General features: G+C 49.7%; 7 protein-coding genes across 7 annotated transcripts; 4 read left to right on the forward strand and 3 right to left on the reverse strand.

Moving 5' to 3' along the window:
• Positions 1–434: 434 nt before the first annotated feature.
• N7462_009412 (uncharacterized protein) lies at positions 435–1568 on the reverse strand (the record flags this gene model as incomplete). Its single annotated transcript, XM_057081126.1, has 2 exons — positions 435–1158; positions 1240–1568. 2 exons carry the CDS (start codon positions 1566–1568, stop codon positions 435–437), a joined length of 1053 nt encoding a protein of 350 aa, XP_056929963.1.
• A 2311-nt stretch (positions 1569–3879) lies between these two features.
• Positions 3880–4291, forward strand: N7462_009413 (uncharacterized protein; the record flags this gene model as incomplete). Its single annotated transcript, XM_057081127.1, has 2 exons — positions 3880–4063; positions 4122–4291. The coding sequence occupies 2 exons, from the start codon at positions 3880–3882 to the stop codon at positions 4289–4291; spliced, it is 354 nt and encodes a 117-aa protein (XP_056929964.1).
• Positions 4292–9051: 4760 nt separating this feature from the next.
• On the forward strand, positions 9052–9816 carry N7462_009414 (RlpA-like double-psi beta-barrel domain-containing protein; the record flags this gene model as incomplete). Its single annotated transcript, XM_057081128.1, has 1 exon — positions 9052–9816. The coding sequence occupies one exon, from the start codon at positions 9052–9054 to the stop codon at positions 9814–9816; it is 765 nt and encodes a 254-aa protein (XP_056929965.1).
• Positions 9817–11574: 1758 nt separating this feature from the next.
• Positions 11575–12915, reverse strand: N7462_009415 (fumarylacetoacetate hydrolase family protein; the record flags this gene model as incomplete). Its single annotated transcript, XM_057081129.1, has 4 exons — positions 11575–11687; positions 11820–12189; positions 12289–12425; positions 12639–12915. The coding sequence occupies 4 exons, from the start codon at positions 12913–12915 to the stop codon at positions 11575–11577; spliced, it is 897 nt and encodes a 298-aa protein (XP_056929966.1).
• Positions 12916–13301: 386 nt separating this feature from the next.
• Positions 13302–14985, reverse strand: N7462_009416 (uncharacterized protein; the record flags this gene model as incomplete). The annotated part of the gene is made up of 6 exons (XM_057081130.1): positions 13302–13654; positions 13722–13861; positions 13909–14064; positions 14117–14273; positions 14340–14694; positions 14791–14985. The coding sequence occupies 6 exons, from the start codon at positions 14983–14985 to the stop codon at positions 13302–13304; spliced, it is 1356 nt and encodes a 451-aa protein (XP_056929967.1).
• A 409-nt stretch (positions 14986–15394) lies between these two features.
• Positions 15395–16531, forward strand: N7462_009417 (cupin domain-containing protein; the record flags this gene model as incomplete). The annotated part of the gene is made up of 3 exons (XM_057081131.1): positions 15395–15647; positions 15703–16137; positions 16227–16531. The coding sequence occupies 3 exons, from the start codon at positions 15395–15397 to the stop codon at positions 16529–16531; spliced, it is 993 nt and encodes a 330-aa protein (XP_056929968.1).
• A 2031-nt stretch (positions 16532–18562) lies between these two features.
• N7462_009418 (LysM peptidoglycan-binding domain-containing protein) lies at positions 18563–19914 on the forward strand (the record flags this gene model as incomplete). The annotated part of the gene is made up of 3 exons (XM_057081132.1): positions 18563–18580; positions 18662–18864; positions 18933–19914. 3 exons carry the CDS (start codon positions 18563–18565, stop codon positions 19912–19914), a joined length of 1203 nt encoding a protein of 400 aa, XP_056929969.1.
• Positions 19915–20176: the final 262 nt, after the last annotated feature.

A 20176-nucleotide genomic window follows, 5' to 3' on the forward strand; every position in this document is an offset into this window, starting at 1 on the left:
TACTGTTTTAAAAATGGCGTCATACTTTCAATTGGTGGATGGGGATGAAAGGTTATTTTTTTTGTTTGAACAGCTACGAGCTGTTTTCTCTTCCCGGCTATGATGGGCACTGGCTGTTTCACATAGTTCCAGCATAAACTTTTCAATGAAAATAATTATTTTTGCCGTCATGGATTCCAACCAAGATGGTGGAGATGCAGGACATATCTGAAAAATTCATCATTTCTACCCCATCTCCCTTACCAGCTCTCCCCGGTGCTCCGTGCCATGGTAGAGGCTGGGGATTGTGGATACTTGTTCCCCCCACCCCTTTCCCGGTTAACAACAAGACGATAATAAACTTGTGAAAGGTTCTTTCAACGGTATTTAATACATAATAGATATTATTGTGGCGTATCAAACATTAGTCTCGATTATTACGCTTAACATTGGTTTCATATATAATTGGGGTGAGGACCAGTCCCCGGCGCCTTCTCTTCTTCCGTCGGGCGATGGTGCTGATCTGTACCCTCCAACTCGTACACCGCATGGTCTCCATTTAATTCCATCAAAGCATTGGATCCTAGCTCTGGCCGTGGTTCCTCGCACCCGACCATTTCTTGTAGGGGCTTGTGATCGGAACCACTCACTTCCACCGGTCGACCAAGGCCATCGAGCTCTACTGGCTTCTTGCTCATAGCGCCCTTTGTCAAGCCATTCGCGCTGCCTTCGGTATTTATTGAATTTTTTCTTTGCTTCCGTTTGTGGAAGAAATAAAACAATCCAAAGGCGATCAAGGCCAAAGCGCCTGCTGCCACACCAACACCGACGCCCGCTTTAGCTCCAGTGCTCAGGCCATGAGACGAGGTATTTGCAGGTGTAGCCGTCGCAGTACCTGCGCCTGTTGTTGATGTCGATGATGCTGTCGATGCTGTTGAATCTGTTGAAATTGTCGAGGTCGCAGTGGCGGTGTGCGCCTTGACATTCCATCCCATAATCGTGGTTGCGGTAATGGTCATGGCAGTCCCGAAAGTGGTTGTATTGTATGCAGGAAGCGATTTTGTCGTAATCAACTCGTTGTCCAAAAAGACCAACGACGAGGATCTATTTCCAAAGACAGACTGGCACCATCCGGAAAGAGTATTGTCTGTGTTTTGCCGAACAATCCCTTGGTAATTTCTGATATATTACCATTCAATTAGCTTTCTATTTCAATATTGTTATATTTCTCTGACGTTGGATGTCAATGGAAGGACTCACGAAGGGCAGCAGAGCGTCTGAGTGCTGGACCCGTCTTTTACTGTAGTGGCTACCTCACTCCAGCTTCCCGGGCAGGTGAACGGGCCCATCGAATACGTCGTGTATGGGTCGGAATTGCCCGTATACGAGGAAAGGACTGCGGGCGCGAGGCAATCGGACGCAGTACTGGACCCCAAGTATAGTAATAAATTGATATCATAGAATGTGAGAAGCGCACCCTCGCTGATGATCATACTCCCGCAGAATGCCGATGGGGTGAAAGCAGTGGTCATGGGAAGCCATGATGTTGTGGTGTTGCCCGACGTCTGGGGCGCATAGGTGGTGGTCATGCCTCCGTGTCGGAAGATTGGCAATCAACGAAATTGGTCACGTATAGAATCGTTGACGAATAAATCAAGCATTTGTTAAACTGTTTCTCGAATGCTTGGGAGGGTGGAATTGTTTGAACGCGACTCAGATGTGGAAGTTCGACGCAAAACGCCATCATTAGGGGTCCAGAAAAATCACACTAGCGCGCATCCAATGCTTTGCCATTGGATCGTCGACTCGGCCCCCGTTCATGTTCCCTGCAGGTCCATTTTCTAGTGTCGGATCCTTCCAGCTTCCATCCAATCCTCTCCGCTGCAGGGTTATTATAGGGGCAGGATGAAACACAAACAGGCCAATGATAGGCCCGTCTTGAACTCCACTTTAATCGAGGCTAAACTGCAACTGTAAGAAGTCACATGATATTCTCTATACAAGTGATTTTACTCAGGCTACACTTGAATCTACTCGGCGTACAAAAGTGACGATGAACACTGGTAGGTATGGAAAGCATCGAAGAGCCGGCAGGACATTTGCGTGTAATAGGTCAGTACTCTCTATGCTAAATATGTTCGGATCATACGCAAAACTACCTGCTAGCTGTGCTAGCCAGCGTTGAATCTATTCTAAAACGAAGAGATCAGTGGTGATCAGCAGCCTACTGATTGCACTGGGCCTACAACCAAGCGTGTTTTTAAAGTGGTCTGAATGTTTTCAAATAGGGGCATCACCTCAACTAGTGCCAAGTAAATTCATTTGAAACAATATATTTTGCGGTTGAAAAATCGTGTGGTGAAGAAATCGTAGATGAGGTGACCGGCACTGGTGTGACCTGTTTCACTTGTGAAATATGTTATATAGTGAATTTGCCCTTGGTGCCGATCGGTGGAACGAGGAAAGAATTCGAATATACATATATCATACGTCTAGGGGTTTCCCGTACCATTTGTACCTGTGGTACTTATTTTAAAATACAACCTAGATCTCCTACTTCTAAAATAGAAATCCAGGATGCAGAGTGGGAGATTATGATGTAGCGGCTTTTTTTTTGCCTCAGTCAAGCATCGCTGTAGGAATATTGAGTCAAAAGGAAATGTTCATTCGAAGATCATCCGCGCTAGGGCTAACTGGTAACGTTGGCCATCGAGGGGAGGTCACATGACATCAGTCAATCGCCCTCAGGCGCCCAGACTTGTTGCCCCTGACGTCATACTATCGCAGGCTGGCCCCCATTGTTGACTGTTAGTCTTATGTTTCATCACGCGCAAATCGCCGCTCACCGGGCAAGTTATTCATCAAGTCTTGATGCCTTTTGGAGCCCACCACCTAACTTCCTCGACATCGTGCATCATTGATACAGGGACTTCAATCCCGCTATCGTTTCTGATCTTTTTTCGATGCCCAAGTGAAACATCAGAGTGGATTGACTGTCCCAGGACCCCTCCTATAATATCGTTATTCTTTTGACCCCGGTTTTCCTTCCCTTCACGCTATCCTGTGGCCTTGTAACGTCGGGGACCTAGCTTTACCAAGAATTTTACGGCTGAATCTTTATAGTTCGCCGCAAATTGTAGACGTTGAATTTAGACTGCTCACCAGCCAACCTTGAACAAACCAGCGAGCCGTGGACTAACCAGCGAGCCCTGAACTAACCAGCAAGCCCTGAACTAACCAGCGGGCCTTGAGCCAACCAACCAGCCTTGAGCTAACCAACCAGCCTTGGGATAACCAACTAGCCTTGATCTATCTAACTAACGACTCACAAACCTGGCTTTATACCCTCTGATATATCCCACACATAACATTATGGGCCACCAAGAGACCTGCCGATCTTCTGTACAGCGCCAGCGCACCACAAATGACAGCAATAATTTTCATTCATGCCTGTTGGATATTAATTCTGGAACTTATGCCAATGTTCAACTGAGCAAAACTGCTGTCAAGTGCTATAATAATTGTTGGTCATATTATGGACAGAGCTCCTTGTACCTCGTTATCCTCCAGGACATTGATATGAGATAGGATTGGCGTCTGTATCTCTATCTGTTGGGTTATTGATTCCCAAACCTCAAACGAACAACACAAAGAAGAGATCGTCACCTATCAGCTTATATTTTTATTTTGTTATAGGTTTTTTTTTAGAATGAGCGGACCTTGAAAGGCCCCAACGGATGGCACAGCATTCATTTTTTCCAGAAACTGGCAAGATCCCCACCACGCTAAAAAGACAAGGGAAAAGATATAAATATGAGAGTTTCATCCCGACTTTAATTCATTCATAACAGTCATCAACCTTTTCTCTTCATACCAAAGCCAGGTCAATTTCAGCCCAAAATGCAGTTCTATCCCTCCTTTCTGGCCGCTGGCCTCTTCGCTGCCCTCGCTTCCGCTCTGCATCTCGAGATCATCAGCGAAGACGGGGAATGCAAGATTCAAGTAGGCACGCCGGACGCACCGGACTATGGATGCTACGGTACCACAGCGGGATTTGCCCCTGATGTGAACGGCGACTGCTCCCGTATGTTCAAAACCAGACCACCACTTAGAAGAACGCTAATATTTCATACAATCTTTAGAGTTTTCTAGCGGCGCAGATGTTGCAGGCCCCTTGGAAGTCTGTACTGAGTACGCTAGTGTGAAAATCACGGGCAAAACGGCGCTTTTCACCGATACTGGAATTGGAAACCCTGTATCTATACCTTGTGACTTTGATGTTCTAAATGCCGATGAGTCCTGCGACGTATAGTATGGACATTGAATGCGAATAGTGAAGCAGGAGCTGGTCTCCCGGTGCACAGAGGAGACTGAAATAGGGTTCATTTTGGGGGTGTGCTTTTTCAGCTTAAGCTATATAGCAATGCAATTATTATCTGGTTTTCCCCCTATTTCGCTTAACACAAAAAAGTCTATAGCAGGTCACAAGGAAAAGGAAGGCTGATTAAATGAACGATTATCATAATGAGCATTACCAGGCCTTATATTCGAAGATAGATCTTGGTTAAAGAGCTGTGATATTAGAGCTTTGACTCTAGGCACCGTGATCCAGATTAGGGGACTGGCGGCCTCAGTCCAGTGGCTTTAGACACAGACTTACTTTGGACATCCAAGGCTTTACGGGCTATGTCGATATCCATTTTTGTTCAACCTATTATTGTTCTTCACCCGATAGAGAGCCAGAGTCGTGTTACTAACAACCCGTTATGTGAGGTTAGAATGATTCGTCCTGCCTCGAAGGGTAGTTCCGACAAACTGCTCAAAGAATCAGCAAACAAGCAAACCCGGGTGACTCCTGTATGAATCGAGTTCTGGCCCCGTGGGCCCAAATCTCCGATAAAGCCCCTCTCACACCTAGCAGCGTGATTCGGTGTAGATCTCCAAAAAAAGCTTTGAAATCACTTGAGAACACAAATATTTGATCACCCGCATGACAAGTTTAGACGTAAATGCGCTAGAAAGACTATAATATCCACGAATAGCCGGGTTGATATCTAAGGACCCAGATATAGTAGCGCACAGCAGTGTATTCCCTCATAATACAAGTTTTAATAAGTCATATTGAGTACTTATGACACTGGTCTTGAACCAAGACTCAAAAATGAAATAAATGTCGTTCTTCTCAGTCCTCTGCCTGTAGGCTTGGACCAATTTTGAATATGTCACTCACAGTAGATAATAATATAAGGAAGCAAACAATGGCATACGGTGAAATTTCCTTCTACTACTGACGATATAATTTTGCTATTAAGATAGGAGTTGTACTTAGATTAGCTGTCCTAGCCATATAGATGCCGACGTAAGAGTTAAGCTCCAAGATAAAATATAGAAACTACCACGTAAATCTACTTCACGCTAATTTTTTCCTTTCTCAATCTATCTTTCAAGTTTATATCATAGAGAATTCAGTAGTTTCAGCCTTCGCCAGAGTAGATTTTTCCGCAATCATATCACGAACAAAAAGAACGGTGGACTTCGCTAGAGGTGAATACTATCATTCGTCCTGTCACCTACAAAGGTGTCAACGATGAGACTTGTATGTAGGCCATGAAAGTTGCGGTAGAGAATTGAGACAGGCAGTGACACTGTTTCCTTCAAATACTGTTAACTGCCGAAAGTGAGTCGTGAGATAATTCATTCGTCCTAGGACATATGGGCATGAACAGTCTATTTCTGATGGAAGAAGGGCCTTAGTACTCCTAAAATTGTTTAAAAGATAATCAAGGCATTCTAGAACTATTTCATTAGCTTCTATACTATAAATACTGCAATGGAAAAGTGGTCTCGGGCGGGAACTAGTGGTGAGTTAGAAAGATGTGACCTATAAGGCTGCCCTGCTGTCTATAGCAACTCAGACACTACTATCCCTAGTTATTCTCTCTTTTTCTTCCGCAATATCTAGAGGACTTTCTGGTTCGCAGATAACGGGCGTCTCTGATGCCAGTTCCATACTTATCACATCAGAACAATCCGATCGGGTACAGCATCGCAATTGTCGGCCCGGCTCCAAACGGATCCCGCTTCCCCATCCGGCGACGAGACAACCCTGGCCAAGAAAAAGTTAAATGGACAAAAGGAAGAACGGCTTTAGAAAATGAAGGAGGGTCCCTTTTCCATCTCCCCGCCATTCGACGCTTGACAAACCGGACAAACGCCGAGGTAGCGTCATCCCGACTGTACTCGTCTCCATGAAGCAAGTGTGCCGTGGAATGTGGCAACCCGTGAGATCCCGAGTTGCCACGAGGGGGCTTGGCTCATTTTAAGTTCACTTCTTTGCTTGGAACTTCGCTCAAAATTCCTTCGCATTTCCATTTCCGGCGACTGGGGGCCGGCAAACTCTTTCACGAGGAACCCTTGATGGGTGTGCCAACTGTAGCTCTTCTGCAAAGCCACTGTTTCTTTCGCCCGCTCGACTCTGTACTCGATGGGGAATATGATTATATCCTTGATGCCATTCCGATATTATGATTTTGGTCACAAAAGTTTAAGTAGATTACTATTAGTCTGGGTTGTATTTGAGATTGATTTGAAAAACTAATTTACAAATTTTGTGTAATTCTGCAAGAATATTTCGAAAGGCTAATGGAAAATCTTGATATATGTCTTGTGGTTTCAACATAAGCCAATCACTGGGGGCCTTTTGAAATGATATTGAAAGAGTGCTGCCAAAAGGCATAAGGAAGAGGGCCAGACATATGAACAAGTGTCAAAAGGAAAGGAGTGTTGTGTAGAAAAGGATTAACAATCGAGAACCAACGCAACATAAAAGCTGATACTGAACAAACCCATGATTAGAATTGATGGTTTCAAGATCTCGATGTGAATATTACGTACGGTCTATAAGTTGTATTCTATTACTTCAAGTCGGGTGCTAGCGTGTTTGGCTTGGCGCGGAAGTGGGTAGCATACCAATGGCAATGCGATAATGTATGCGCGCATTCTTCATGGTCGCAAGATCCTGGCTCCCGGTGCGATCTAACATTCTGACAGGTGTCTCCCAGATTTCCGAGGTTGAAGAATGGCGGGTCAGATTGATATTTACAGACTAACAATCGGGAGAGTGCACTACATAGCAGGACAAATCATCTCCGAGCGCTCTTGCTGTCGCGCAAACCTTTGTAACGTGCTCCAACAGCGAGGCCGACTCACATAGCAAGGTATGGCGTGCATGAGTATGTCGTGCGGGATCCGACGTACAACTTTCGCTACGATGTCGGCAAATCCGACCGTGGTTGTCTGTTCTGCTTCCGGGGTGATCGTCGGTGGAGTGGAATAGTAGCGACCAGACGGTGACGAAGAGTGTAAGATGGAGGCCAGCCCAGATTCTCGGATGGGCCCATCCCAGGCTTGTGCGATCATTGGTAGGGCAAGGGCCCCCCTCTTCCCATCTTCTCAAGCCCCCGGCAGGTCTAGAATGTGATGGGTGGAGATCGGACTTGTTTCATCTGCCAGCCACCGATCGAGGAACATGTTAGCCCCTCCCGCTATGAACAGAGTGAACAGAGGATTCGGCGGGGATCTGTATTAATTTTTTTTGACGACTTGACCACAGCAGGAGGCATATAGTTGCTGGGAGTAGGGAATTTCTTGTTATGATCCCCTCTGTGAGGCATTGGGACAATTCAGCGAGGATAATACTGCAGGCCAACGCTGACTGAGGCCAGGCCTCGTTGGGCAAAATAATAGGCCTTGGTCAACAGGAAGCCAAGATCTGGTCCAAAAAAAATGATACCTGTGTCCTCTATTCAGAAAGCGACAACGTTGTTCGCACAGAGAAGATAACCCAGGCCCCGTACTTCCAGACAGGACTGGGGTGCGGGAAGACCGGACAGGACAGGGGGTCTGAAACCCGCGATTGCCCCCCCTCCTCGGAAGTTCGATATATCTGTCAACCGGCCCAGTAAGATCTCAGCTCGGTTGTCTTACAGTACCATTATTCGGTCTGATTGATACACCACCAATTGAGAAGCACCATGGAGACCCGCCGCGACACAACGTTGAGAGGGACTACAGCTTCCTGCAGTTTGGATATGTCGCATAGGGCGCGAGGTTTGCAAAAGCGACTGATAAAAGTGGACCTGTTGTGTAGGGACCAACATCCGCTGGTGCGGAGTTCTGTGCGTCTGCGTCTGGGATCGAGGAGTGACATAAATCATCTCCGTACTTTGGTTCATCGATGCGCCGGAAATGGCATTTTTCAAGAGAACGAGTCTTTTTGGGGGTTTCGGTGGAGTAAGAGAGTTGCCACTGCTGCCAGGTACCCAGGGGGTGCAAACCGCCAGGGATCCGAAGCCACTAAGCCACCTCTTCGATCTGGACGTATCATGATTGGATCCTCGTTGGGCCCTCAGGGACAGCGGCTGATTCAGCCGCCGGATCTTGCTGCTCACTGGGCCCAGTAGTGGTGGTACCTGCCCCTGCGCCAGTGCGTTGGCACAATTCTGCTGTCCCCAATCAGCGAACCCGATGGGCCATGGGCTCCGGAGGCTCCGGATTCCCGTGCCTGATGATCGTTCTGGTTACTCCGACTATTCACAGGGGATTCCAGGCCAATATGCTCAGGGCGAGGATAACAAAGACGAGGTTGCGAGCCCGGAAATGTGGCTGATACGAAGACCATGGGTTCGTGAACGTGGTGGATCCACTTCCTTCGAGTTTCCTGAATTGGAGCACTGGATGGAGTTGGTGGTGGGTGGTGAAAGAGTGGAAACGAAAAGAAGTGGAGCCAGGGCCCTCGAGTGTTTGCCCGGGGTCCCGTGTTCTGGGCGCCTGTATAAAACCCTCCTCTCCTTTCGCTCACTCCTGCTCGCTCCTCTGCCAACGCCCCCCGACGGTCTCTTACTTTCGTCTGTTCACGCTCGACTCCTTTGAGTGTCTTTCAGTCCTTCCTTACTGCTGTGCAGTCATTACATCCTTCTTTTGATCAGCACCCAATACTCGCCCAGGCGACTATCCTCGAAAAAAACCACTTTTCAACCAATATACGCAGAAGATCGTCACTGAACTACAAAAATGGCCCCGATCACTAAAACCCTCGCCGTTGCTGGCGCCCTCTTTGCCGTCACTGGCCTTGCTGCTCCCGTCGAGAAGCGCGCCGTCGTGTGGGAGACTGTCACCGATATTGTCTGGGAGACCGTCGATATTACTACCACCATCTACCCCGGCCAGCCCACCGCCACCGCTACCGTCGTCGCCGTGACCACCTCTGCCGAGACCGTTCCCTCTTCTCCCGCTGTAGTCCAGGAGTCTCAGCAGCCGGAGAGTTCCTCCTCGGCCCCCGTCGAGACCCCTGCGGTCGTCGCTCCTACAACCACTGCGGCTCCTGTCGTTGAGCAGCCCGCTTCCGAGACCACCTCGACCTCGTCTGCTACCTCCACTACTTCGGCATCCTCCAGCTCCAGCTCCAGCTCCTCCAGCTCCTCCGGCTCTTCCGGCTACAGCGGCACCTGCGATGAGAGCTCCCCTTGCACCGGAGCCCTGACCTGGTATGACACGGCTACCAGTATGAGTTCCCCCAGTGCCTGTGGAACTGCCAATGACGGCAGCTCGGAGAACGTTCTTGCCCTGCCCTCCAGCATGATGCCTGGAACCAACCCTCCTGCACTCTGCGGCAAGACCGTCACAATCACGTACAATGGTGTTACCGCAAGTGGAACTGTCGTCGACAAGTGTCCGAGCTGCGTTGACAACCATGTTGACTTGTCCGAAGCCTTCTTCAAAGCCTTCGCCGGCACTGGCGCGGGCAATCTGGCAGGTGCTGAGTGGTACATCAACTAGGATGCTGTCGCGTCGACCGCCGGCGTTCTGGGGTTTCTGGGCTATACGATGTTTAAAAGGAAACCGGATATTCTCTGGTAGATTGGATCCAAGCGCTCCTTGAAACATATGAAAACCTCCTGAGTCTCGATGACTCGTTCGGGCTTGCTTTTTTTTATCTTTCTTTCCTCGCTGGTATTGACTTTTCTTCCGAGGTTATTACCAGTTGAGGCCCTTTATCTTCTCTTCTTCCATTCTCTTATGAAAACCCCATTTGTTAACATTGCGCGCCCCTAGTGGTGTTGCGCTATTTTCCCAAATTATCTTTTCTGTTGATAGAATTATGCCCCTCTCTCTTCGGAGTCTTGTGACAATACTACCTGTGATGGATCATTTATCTGCAATCTTTCTGTATATTCCTCTTGTGCGTGATGAGGATGACTCCACGAGAAGAATGCTTCCATCTGATGATTTATACGATGACCATGTCTATGACCACGATGAGATTTCTGGTTTGGCGCAGAATCAAATTTTTTTTTTGGAATTTGATCGTGTCATTGCGCAGAGTACATCAAGCCTCTATCTTAGAATTGAAGTTCTCGAATTATGATATGATTTTTGAATCAATTTCGTTCTTTTGAAATCTTGCATCAGACACTCCTGATTAGTGAACCATACACTGGGCATTTTGATTAACTTAAGACAGGTGATCGTCTGTGCTGTGAGACTGACCTTGCCCAGCCTCGCCTCGGTCGTACAGCTGTCCATGCCCGCAAAAAGGGGATATAGCAGGAGACGAGAACTGGCGAACTGCCAAAATCAACGCTGACAAGATTTGGTCTGGTTCTCATGGCCTAGAAGTTGCTAGTGTATAGATCTTCATCTTTGGTGCCTAACGTCCAGCTCCGAGCACAGCCTCTGGGAATTGCATCACTAACTCCCTAGGCCCCAAGCCACACGCAGCCCCCTGATTTTGAACTGACAGGTAGCACCGGCCTCGGCCTGCGCCGGGTTGGTTCAGGTAGTCCGAAATGTGGGCGAGCCTGACTTGTCATAATGGGTCGTCTCGCATTCTACCTGCCGAGAACAGAGGCTGGTCGAAGTTCGACCCGTTAATGATGATCCCCGTACTCAGCATTGCTCTCCTGTTTCATAGTCCCGGGGGTTTGGCTTTAGGATACACTAGATCAAAAGAAGGTGTAACTATAGCTGAAGCTACTAGATACTGCGACCGGAATACTATTATTATAGTGTTAATTCGTAGTCGTGGGGCTTGTGATGATCTTCACCGCTAATGCTCGACGTGTGCGTCAGCTAGGATGTTGATCTATTCCTTCGCCTAATTTCAGGTGGATAGGGGAAAAATTATACAATCAAACCAAATAACTTAGGGATTTTGTCATAGGTCTCATTCATCTCGAATACGATCTTCTTTGCATTGACTTTCTGTTACCTCGCTCTGCTACTCTTTTTAGCCTCAAGTCAACACCGTAGACATAGCACTATCGAACCCCATCAGTAGCTTTTTGAGATTTGAGACAGGCAGTATTGAATTCTATACCTAAAACTTTATTTCTAGACAGCAAGGGAATTCTTGGAGGGCACATCTCATGGTTCAGGTTTGCAATGTCACTAAAACTGATACAATTGTGTTATTTGAAGATAACACACCTCCTTCAAACCAAGTTGTTATAATTTGTCTTCAGGTCACGGACAAGTGACAAGATAAATTATCCTCTATAAAGCTTCATACCTATTATGTGTCCTCAAATATTTTACCTAAGCATCATCAAAAACCACGTTATTGCGCAAGGTACCAATGATATCAATCGACACGTCCATCTGTGTCCCGGGAACGAGATACTTGGGAGGGCTCAAACCCGCTCCAACGCCTAAAGTTATTTCTAGGATTAGCTCAATCCAGCTTGTCCGAAAGCCAGTCTTCCCAGGAACAGTGTTCGGAAATGTTTGGCATAGAACACAAAGCAATGCATGAAAAGACTAAGGCCAGGAAGTGTACTAACCACCGGGGGTTCCCGTCATAATCACACTGCCCTTCTGCAGCGTTGTACCCTGTGAGAGATACGATACCAGGTACGCACAGTCGAACAAAAGATCCGACACACCTTCCTCCTGACGCACCTCCCCGTCCACAACCGTCCGCAGCCGCAACGCTTTCGGGTCCGCAATCTCGCTGCCCGCTACCAAGCACGGGCCCAGCGGCGCATATGTATCGAAGCCCTTCGAAAACCCCCATTGTGGGACGCGGCCTGCAAAGGCTGGATCACGCTGCAGCTTGCGCGAGGAGATGTCGTTGCCTACTGTGTAGGCGGCGATGTAGGTGAGGGCTTCGGACTCTGGGACGTTCTTGGCGTCTCTGCCGAGGATCAGACACTATTATATTAGGACAGTCAATGTCAGTTCATGATGATGATGATGCCTGAGCCTGATATGACTGGATGAGTGTCGTCTGGGGCTGTGCTTTTCTCTCACCAGTTCGCCCTCGTAATCTGCCTGGTCGTCTTGCGCGATCTTAGGGATCACGACTGGTGCACCGTGATCGTGGATTGTAGTGGTTGGCTTGAAGAAAATGAAAGGGAAAGGCGGCGGCGTACGCCCTGCTTCCTTGACTGTATAATATGTTAGATATGGGAAAACTTATGGAATGGTATTTTGATATGATAGCGCAATATCCCGTACGGGTGTTATATAGAGAACATGGTTATACTCTGCGAATCTGCCCGGATTGCCCGTGGCTCAAGCCACAAAAGCTCGTGCTCGTATCCGGGCCAGGAGCGTATTTGATAGATCGAAATTGAACTGCAAAAAAGAGGCAAACTTACTGTGCTTCGCATAGTTCAGACCCACGCATCGCAGAATAGGCACGTCGCTCTGGGCCAGCGGACCCAGAATGGTCTTCACAGTCACGACTTCATCTGTCACCTGGGTCTTGCCTGTTGTGTCATATATATCCTCGCCTTGAATAACTCGTGCCTGGAGCTTGTCGGCTTCCGTGATAAGCCCCAGATCTGTGGTGGGAGTGGGAAGGATGGGCTCTCCGCGCAGTGTGCGGCCATCTGTAGCGATGAAGCGAATGAGACGTTTCCAAGGGAGAGGCATTTTGGATCGAGAGACCTGTCGGTGAGCAATCACCCTGAAAAACGAACTGACAGCAAGAAAAAAAAATAAAAAAAGTCCTACGTTATAATACGAACGTGCTGGGGTTTAATGAGGGGTATATGTATCTAGCTTGGATGGTGTCGATGGAGGGGTTCTGCTGGTCGGGGATAGATCGGGAGGGCCGGGACCCCGGATTGCGCGATTCTGTGGATCGAATAGTTGATTCTCGAGTCGGCAAAAATGGATTCAATTGAGTTCATTAACAGTCGCTATATGAGGTACTCACTTGCACCTGGTTAGGGCTAGAAACTCCGTCAAATGTGTACATACTATTACTATATACATTTTCATCTGCATTCAGTTCTATGTCTTCCTATATCTCTCGTCTAAAGATTACTTCGATCATGTGATACTTCCTCCCACGCTCGATCAATCTCCAACTCTGCATCATAAAAATAAGTCCACATCTGTGTCGCGGGGTCACTCCACTGATTAGGACTGTGACTGAAAGGCTCGCCCCGCGTCTCGGGTTCCATGGCCTTGTCCCGGGCACGCTGGAGCGGCCCGTCAGCAAAGTGCCACAGCTTTCCATTGAGCAGGCTCGCTTCCTGCATCTTGCCCGCCCGGTCGATGCGCACGCGTTCGAAGATGCTCAGCGCTCGTGGAATGGCGGAGATGGTGGTAATCTTGGACAGAGACCGCGCTAGCGCGACACCGTCTTCGACGGCCATTGCTGCGCCTGAGGATGGTTAGTTAGATGGTGCAGATCGAATGGGAATTTCTTCCATTTGGGCGGTTCTGATTACCTTGTGACATATATGGTAGCATGGCGTGTGCCGCGTCACCGAGGATCACTACTCGGCCGGTCGTCCACTGTTGTAAGGGAGTCCCGCTGACCAGTGGCCATTTGATGGTTTTATCGATCATGCCAATAATCCTTTTCAGCCTAGGAGAGTCAGGAGGTGATCAATGTGATGGGTTCTTTGTACCGACTGTGCATCCCATCCCGAGAACTGGCGCTTCATGTCGGATAAAGCTGTTGTCTGATCCCATGTCGACGGGTCGGTGTCGTCCGGGTGCGAAAGCACCATGTTGAATGACTTGCCGGCACCAATGGTGTAGGTCATGACATGCCTTTGGTCACCAATCCTGATGAAAATAAGCACCATGTACGAAATTGCGAGAGAAGACTGGGACATACCAAATGTTGAGGCTGGGTCTTTCGAGTAGCCATGATACCTCAGGATCTGCTTGCATCTTCGCAACGTCAACAGTGGCTCGGTAGGCCGCAAAGCCTGTTTTTTGTAAGGTTTCACAGCCTGATCGATCTACTAGGCTTCGTGCGATTGACTTGACCCCTGTAATCATTTATTAGAAATTGCTTCACACGCTGTCACAGCGGACTGGAACGAATAGTATCACACCGTCTGCGGCCACTATCAAATCTGCCGAGGCAAATGTGCCATCCTCAAGGGTCAGAATTGGTCCCTGGGGATCATAATTGACCACACGAGATGCAAGCTTGACCGTAACACCGAGCTCTAGTGCTCGTTGGTGTAGAGCAGCATGGAAGTTCGCCCGGTGGATGACATAGTAAGGCGCGCCGAACAATTCCCGGAAGTTGGGCATGAGCTTGGTGAGCCCAATCACCTTTCCTGACTCCCAGCGTCGAAACGAAATTGTTTCAGGCTCTGTCACATACTTTTCCAAGTACGGATCAAGACCGAGTCTGCTTAGAAGACGGGCGGAGTTGGAAGGTATTTGGATGCCAGCGCCAACCTATCAGGCCTTAGTTATTATATTGAATAGAGAGAGAGAGAGAGAGGAGAAAGAGAGAGAAAGATGAAATAGATAAACGGGATAAATTTGAAATACCTCTCCAAGTTCTTGTGCCTGCTCGTAGATCGTGATAGTGTGCCCTGATCTTGCGAGCGCAATCGCAGTTGCCAGTCCGCCCAAACCGGCCCCGACGACGATGACCTTCAAGCGCAGAGCCGCCGACTGAGTTTGTGAAGAGAATGCAGTGGGTGAGTTCACAAAGGCAAGGCAGTTACTTGGGTAAGTGGGCATCTGTCGAATTTTCTTAATTTTGACTGTACCGGATTATCGGGCTCTATACAAAACTGACCTTCAGAGAACAAGACGGCGGAGGCGCATCGGGGTCTTGACCGTTTGATGGCATTTTCTGATAATTCCTATTTGATTATGGAAGAGAAAGAAGGAATATTGATTGTGATTCGACAACTCCTCTTGTTTTCAGACAGCTTATAACCCCATATTTCCCCGCTGCTTCCGACCGACGCGCGGGGATGCGTTCCCGGTGTAACCCCGGCGCCTATGAGGAGCAGGCTTCATTAGAATTGACGTCTGGATATAATATTGGGGTGCTTTCTCTACCCATAATAGTACAATTCTAATTGGAGATTTGTCGATTTCAGTAGAGGCAAAGCTTTCCGGACCATATTTCTCATTTTTCACCATGTCGTTAACAGAACAAATCGCCACTACGGTGGTAGACTCAGAGGAGAAGCTACTCGCTGATTTGGAGGCGAGCAAGACTCTCCCTCTATGGAAACAGATGGCAAGACTGAATCCTCCAGCACCAAATCCGACCACCATCCCCAATGTATGGAAGTACAAGGCCATCCGTCCCAACCTAGAGCGCGCCGGCAAGCTGGTCCCTGAATCCCAAGCCGAACGCCGGGTCCTGATGTTGATTAACCCCGCTCGAGGTGAGCTTATCCACCATCTGAAACTGCCAAGTACCCAACTGAACACCCGTTCAAGATGCCCCTTATACGACGGACACGCTGTATGCGGGTCTGCAGCTGGTGATGCCAAATGAGACGGCGCGCGCTCACCGGCATACCGCGTTTGCGATGCGCTTCATCATCGAGGGCACCGGCGGCTTCACCGCTGTTCATGGCCGCCGCATCAAGATGCAGCGTGGCGATGTGATCCTGACTCCGACCTGGAACTACCACGACCACGGCAAGGACGGGTCGGGTCCCATGGTCTGGCTGGATGGGCTGGACCTGCCCAATTTCCGGCACTTCCCTGTGCACTTTGTCGAGCACTACAATCAGCCGCGGTACCCAGCCGATGATGTTGATAGTACCACATCGCCCCTGGTGTACCCCTGGGCCGAGATGAAGGCTCGTCTGGATGCCATGTCGGGGCCATGGGCTACGAGTCGCTATCTCAAAGCGGATGGACGGGAAGGTAAGAAGAGCACCCTTACCAAACCCTTCGGCCCCTGACCGTTTGGCCCGTGGTCACATGGAATCCTAGCAGCTAATTAATATATCCAGTGAGCCGTGTGCTTGGGGGTTGCGCAGAGCACATTGCGGCCGGGGCGGCCTCGCCGTCCCGTCGCGAGACCACCTCGTCAGTCTACCATGTCATTACGGGCCATGGACGCTCTGTCATCGGTGACCAAGAGTATGTGTGGGAGCAAGGTGATACATTCTGCATCCCCTCGTGGTACAAGTACCAGCATTTTGCGGCAAACGGGGCCGAGGTGTATCTGTACCGATTTGACGATCGGCCCATGTTGGATGCCTTGGGTTTCTATCGGTCAGAGCAAATGGATGTTGAGACACTGGTGTCGGACTAGAAACCTAGAAAGCCACAAAGCAGAACGATCTGGACTTTGCCGATCGAGATGCTGTCCATCTTTTTCTTCTTGTCGACCTTGGATATTTGGGACCCGCAACATGGGCGTGGGACTTCGTATTTGATCACGGAATATAATTACAGGAGGGCCATCGTGTCACTGCGTGCAATGCCAATCAAATTATCGGATAGGATACTCCGTCGTCACAGGGTCACACTCTGTTCTTCATGTCGATAGCGTGCCCCCGAATCCTTTCTGTTTCTAGGGCTTTCCTTTGATCGCCCCACTGCACCAACGCGCAAGCAAATCGCACAGGGCAGGTTAAAACTGCGCCCGGTACTCCGCATTGTATTTGTGCTACGCCTCACGTCATCGGTAGGGGAAAAAAAGGGAGTAAATGAATATGGAAAAAGAAATCAAAGAGAAATTTAGCGCCCCGGTTACATGCCACTGCAATCAGCAATGTACATAGATGTGAGAGGGAATTTGTGACTGGAAATGCATACGCGCGCGATCTTCGCGAGATGGTTGAAGTACCAAGACTTTGGGGCCCGCTAGAGGGCATACAGTAAAGACTAGTGTGAGACGGTCTACTCGGATACCACCAACCGACTGACCTAGTGCGTCACCCACCACACTCAACCATTTTTGGGGGCTAGGAATTGGGCCGGGGATAATCGATGGGTCTGGACTTTGATAGAAGTTTTGGTATAGGTCTCAGTCCGGGTCTCAGGTGGAAAACCTCGGTCTCGGGGGACAGTATATAGGGAGGAGGGGGGGGGAGCGAAATAGGGGATCAGAGACGGGAAGACGATGGCTGAACTGGGGTCCTTGTGGAAGTGCCAGCCGTCGCGTGGAATGGCCAGTGGACGTCTCACCTGGACGAGCAGGGTCGAAAGGCAGGGCAATCCGCAGGGTCAAACGAGGGCCCCGACCAGAAAGGGTGGGCTCCACCGACAAACCGCCACCCATCAGATTTGGCATACCGATCGAGAGGAACGGCACATTTTGATTAGTATATTTCTTATTATTCCATTTTTCCAACTGTTCAATATGACCTGGGGGCAATTGAGCAATTTGCGGGTGATGAGTAGGAAATATGAGAATAAGAAAATAAAATGGGCCATTTCGAGGCGTCGCTGAGCAGCGATTGGTCCATTGGGATTCCACGCGGTCTATTACATTCTGTTTATTGTCTATGGATCTATATTTCGTAGATACGGTGGACCCGATCTGATATACAGCGTATGTGAGACCAATGGATAGTTGCAAGAGTCGACCGCAAACAATGCCTTTTCTGGCGTCCCAATGAGTTCCTCGAGTGGTCAACCTGCTGGATAGAGTATAGAATAGAATCCGAGGGTATATTGGGGGGGGAAACCCGTCATCACCGCGATTCCGCCACCGGAGATCCCCATTGGCGGCCGTGGGAGCTGAGGGCTGAGCGAAGATCAAGGCTCGCGGCCCAATGACACGACCCCGCGAGGCCACCGCGCGGTGTTCGGTGGGTCTCGAACGCAAGGTCGCGCCCCTCGACCACTGAGCCCCGGCGTGAGCCCTGAACAATGGGGCCTGGTGCCCAGAACGGGGGGACCTGAAACTAGCGAAGAGAACCCCCGCTCGGCGCCCACCGGCGCCCATCTTTCCCCTCAGGGCCAACTCTCGGGCCCTGTTCCGCCGCCAGGGGATGTTGAGTGTGTTTCAGCCTCTGCAACGCAAGGTGCATGCTGGCCAGCCATTGGATCGTCATACAATCCTCCCCGTTCGTTGCTGAGAAGGGTAACTCTTCTGTACGTTAATTACCCGATGAGCTTGGTGTGTCTCCACCATCGTACAGGGGAAGTGGAGTGAAAGAAGAACGAGTAGAAAAAAAACTCCCCTGGTCCAAAGTGACGGGATGGAGGGCATTGGGCCGGTGCATGTACATATAGACCCTTCGTCCGCTCTCTTGATTCTCTTTGTTTCTTTCGAGCAAGCAAGTCTTCTCTTCACTCTCTTTTTTCGTGCTGGGCACTCCTTTCTTCAGCAACGATGTTCACCCTTCCATTCGTATGTGATCTCTCTCGGATATTGACAATGGAGTCGTATCCTTCCTGTCCTCGAGAACCTCAAACTGACCGATCTCGCTAGCTTTTGGCTGCTGGCAGTCTCCCCCTCATTTCTGGGGCTCCAGTCGCATCCTCTCTCTTCAGCTCGTCTGTCGATACAGTGGCGTCCAAACATTCCCTCAGTGGACGCAGTACCAACACTTATGCTGCCGTTTTTGGCGGTGACGGTTTAGTTTCCGATGGGTGGCCCAGCATCTCTGAATGGATCTCGGACTTTGAAACCATGTATGTGGTTCTCCCCCAAATGGAGCTCATGTGAAGATTGAAGATTGAAGGTCTGACTGAAATGCCAGGTTCGAGAGCAATAAGGACGTTATGAGCTCCAGCTGCTCGCAGTGGAGTGTTGAGAACCCTACCGAGGAGGAGATGGGTTATATCAAGAGCTCCATCAAGTCCGTGGCCGAGTCCACCAGTGTCGATGCTCGTTTCATTTTGGCCATCGTGATGCAAGAAAGCAACGGCTGTGTCCGTGTCCCGACCACCGACAACGGCGTGACCAATCCGGGTCTCATGCAATCCCACGATGGTACTGGTACCTGCAACTCGGGCAGTGAGGTCTCCACTCCTTGCATCGAGTCCGAGATCAAGCAAATGATTCAGGATGGCGCTGGCGGGACCTCCGCCGGTGCTGGCCTCCAGCAGTGCTTGGCTCAGTATGGCACCGATGCTACCGCCTACTACAAGGCCGCTCGCTGCTACAATTCCGGCTCGGTTGACTCCAGTGGAAACCTCGGCGCTGGTGGTGCCACGCACTGCTACGTCTCGGACGTCGCCAACCGTCTCCTGGGCTGGTCCGAAGGCACCAGTAGCTGTGACCCGGATACTATCGGTAGCCTCACTGGTTCTTCGTGGACCGGCAGCTCTTCCTCTGGCAGCTCCGGCAGCTCCTCAGGAACTGCCTCCACTGCAACCTCTACTGCCACCAGCACCTCCAGCACCGCTGCTGAGCCTACGGATACCTTCACGCCCACCACCACGCCTAGCGTGCCTGTTCAGACTGGTGGTTCGGAGCCCGTCACCATTGTTCCAACCCCAACCGTCACCGCAACTCCTACGGCCACGGCCACCCCGTCCGCGTCGGCCTCGGGGGCTCCCTTGTACCCCTATGCCACTTCGTCTTGCGAGCAGTACTACACTGTTGTTAAGGGCGACTACTGCCGCAAGGTCGAGGTGCAATACGGCATCACTGCGTCCCAACTCCAAGGCTGGAATCCGGGTTTGGACGACGCCTGCACAAATCTCTGGAAGGGATACCAGTATTGTGTTAAGGCGTAAACCTTCCTTTTCTTTTTCTCTTTCTTGTCTGGGCCGACATCTCTTGTCGAGCCTCCCTTTTCTTTCTTGTTCATTCTTTCTCGAGGCAGTGCCCATCTTGAGATCTAGAGTGTGAAGCTCCACCTCTATTTATCTCCTTACTACAAAACAAAAAGAGATGTCTCAGTAGAAGACAGTTGCGCACCGCATATGGCAGGGATTAGGAGACGGATGTCCGGACGAATAGTTCGGCTGGGCCGGCCTATTCATTCTCATCGACTCC

Source organism: Penicillium macrosclerotiorum (assembly GCF_028827735.1).
Source record: "Penicillium macrosclerotiorum strain IBT 26536 chromosome Unknown utg000009l_segment0_segment0, whole genome shotgun sequence".
NCBI lineage: Eukaryota > Fungi > Ascomycota > Eurotiomycetes > Eurotiales > Aspergillaceae > Penicillium > Penicillium macrosclerotiorum.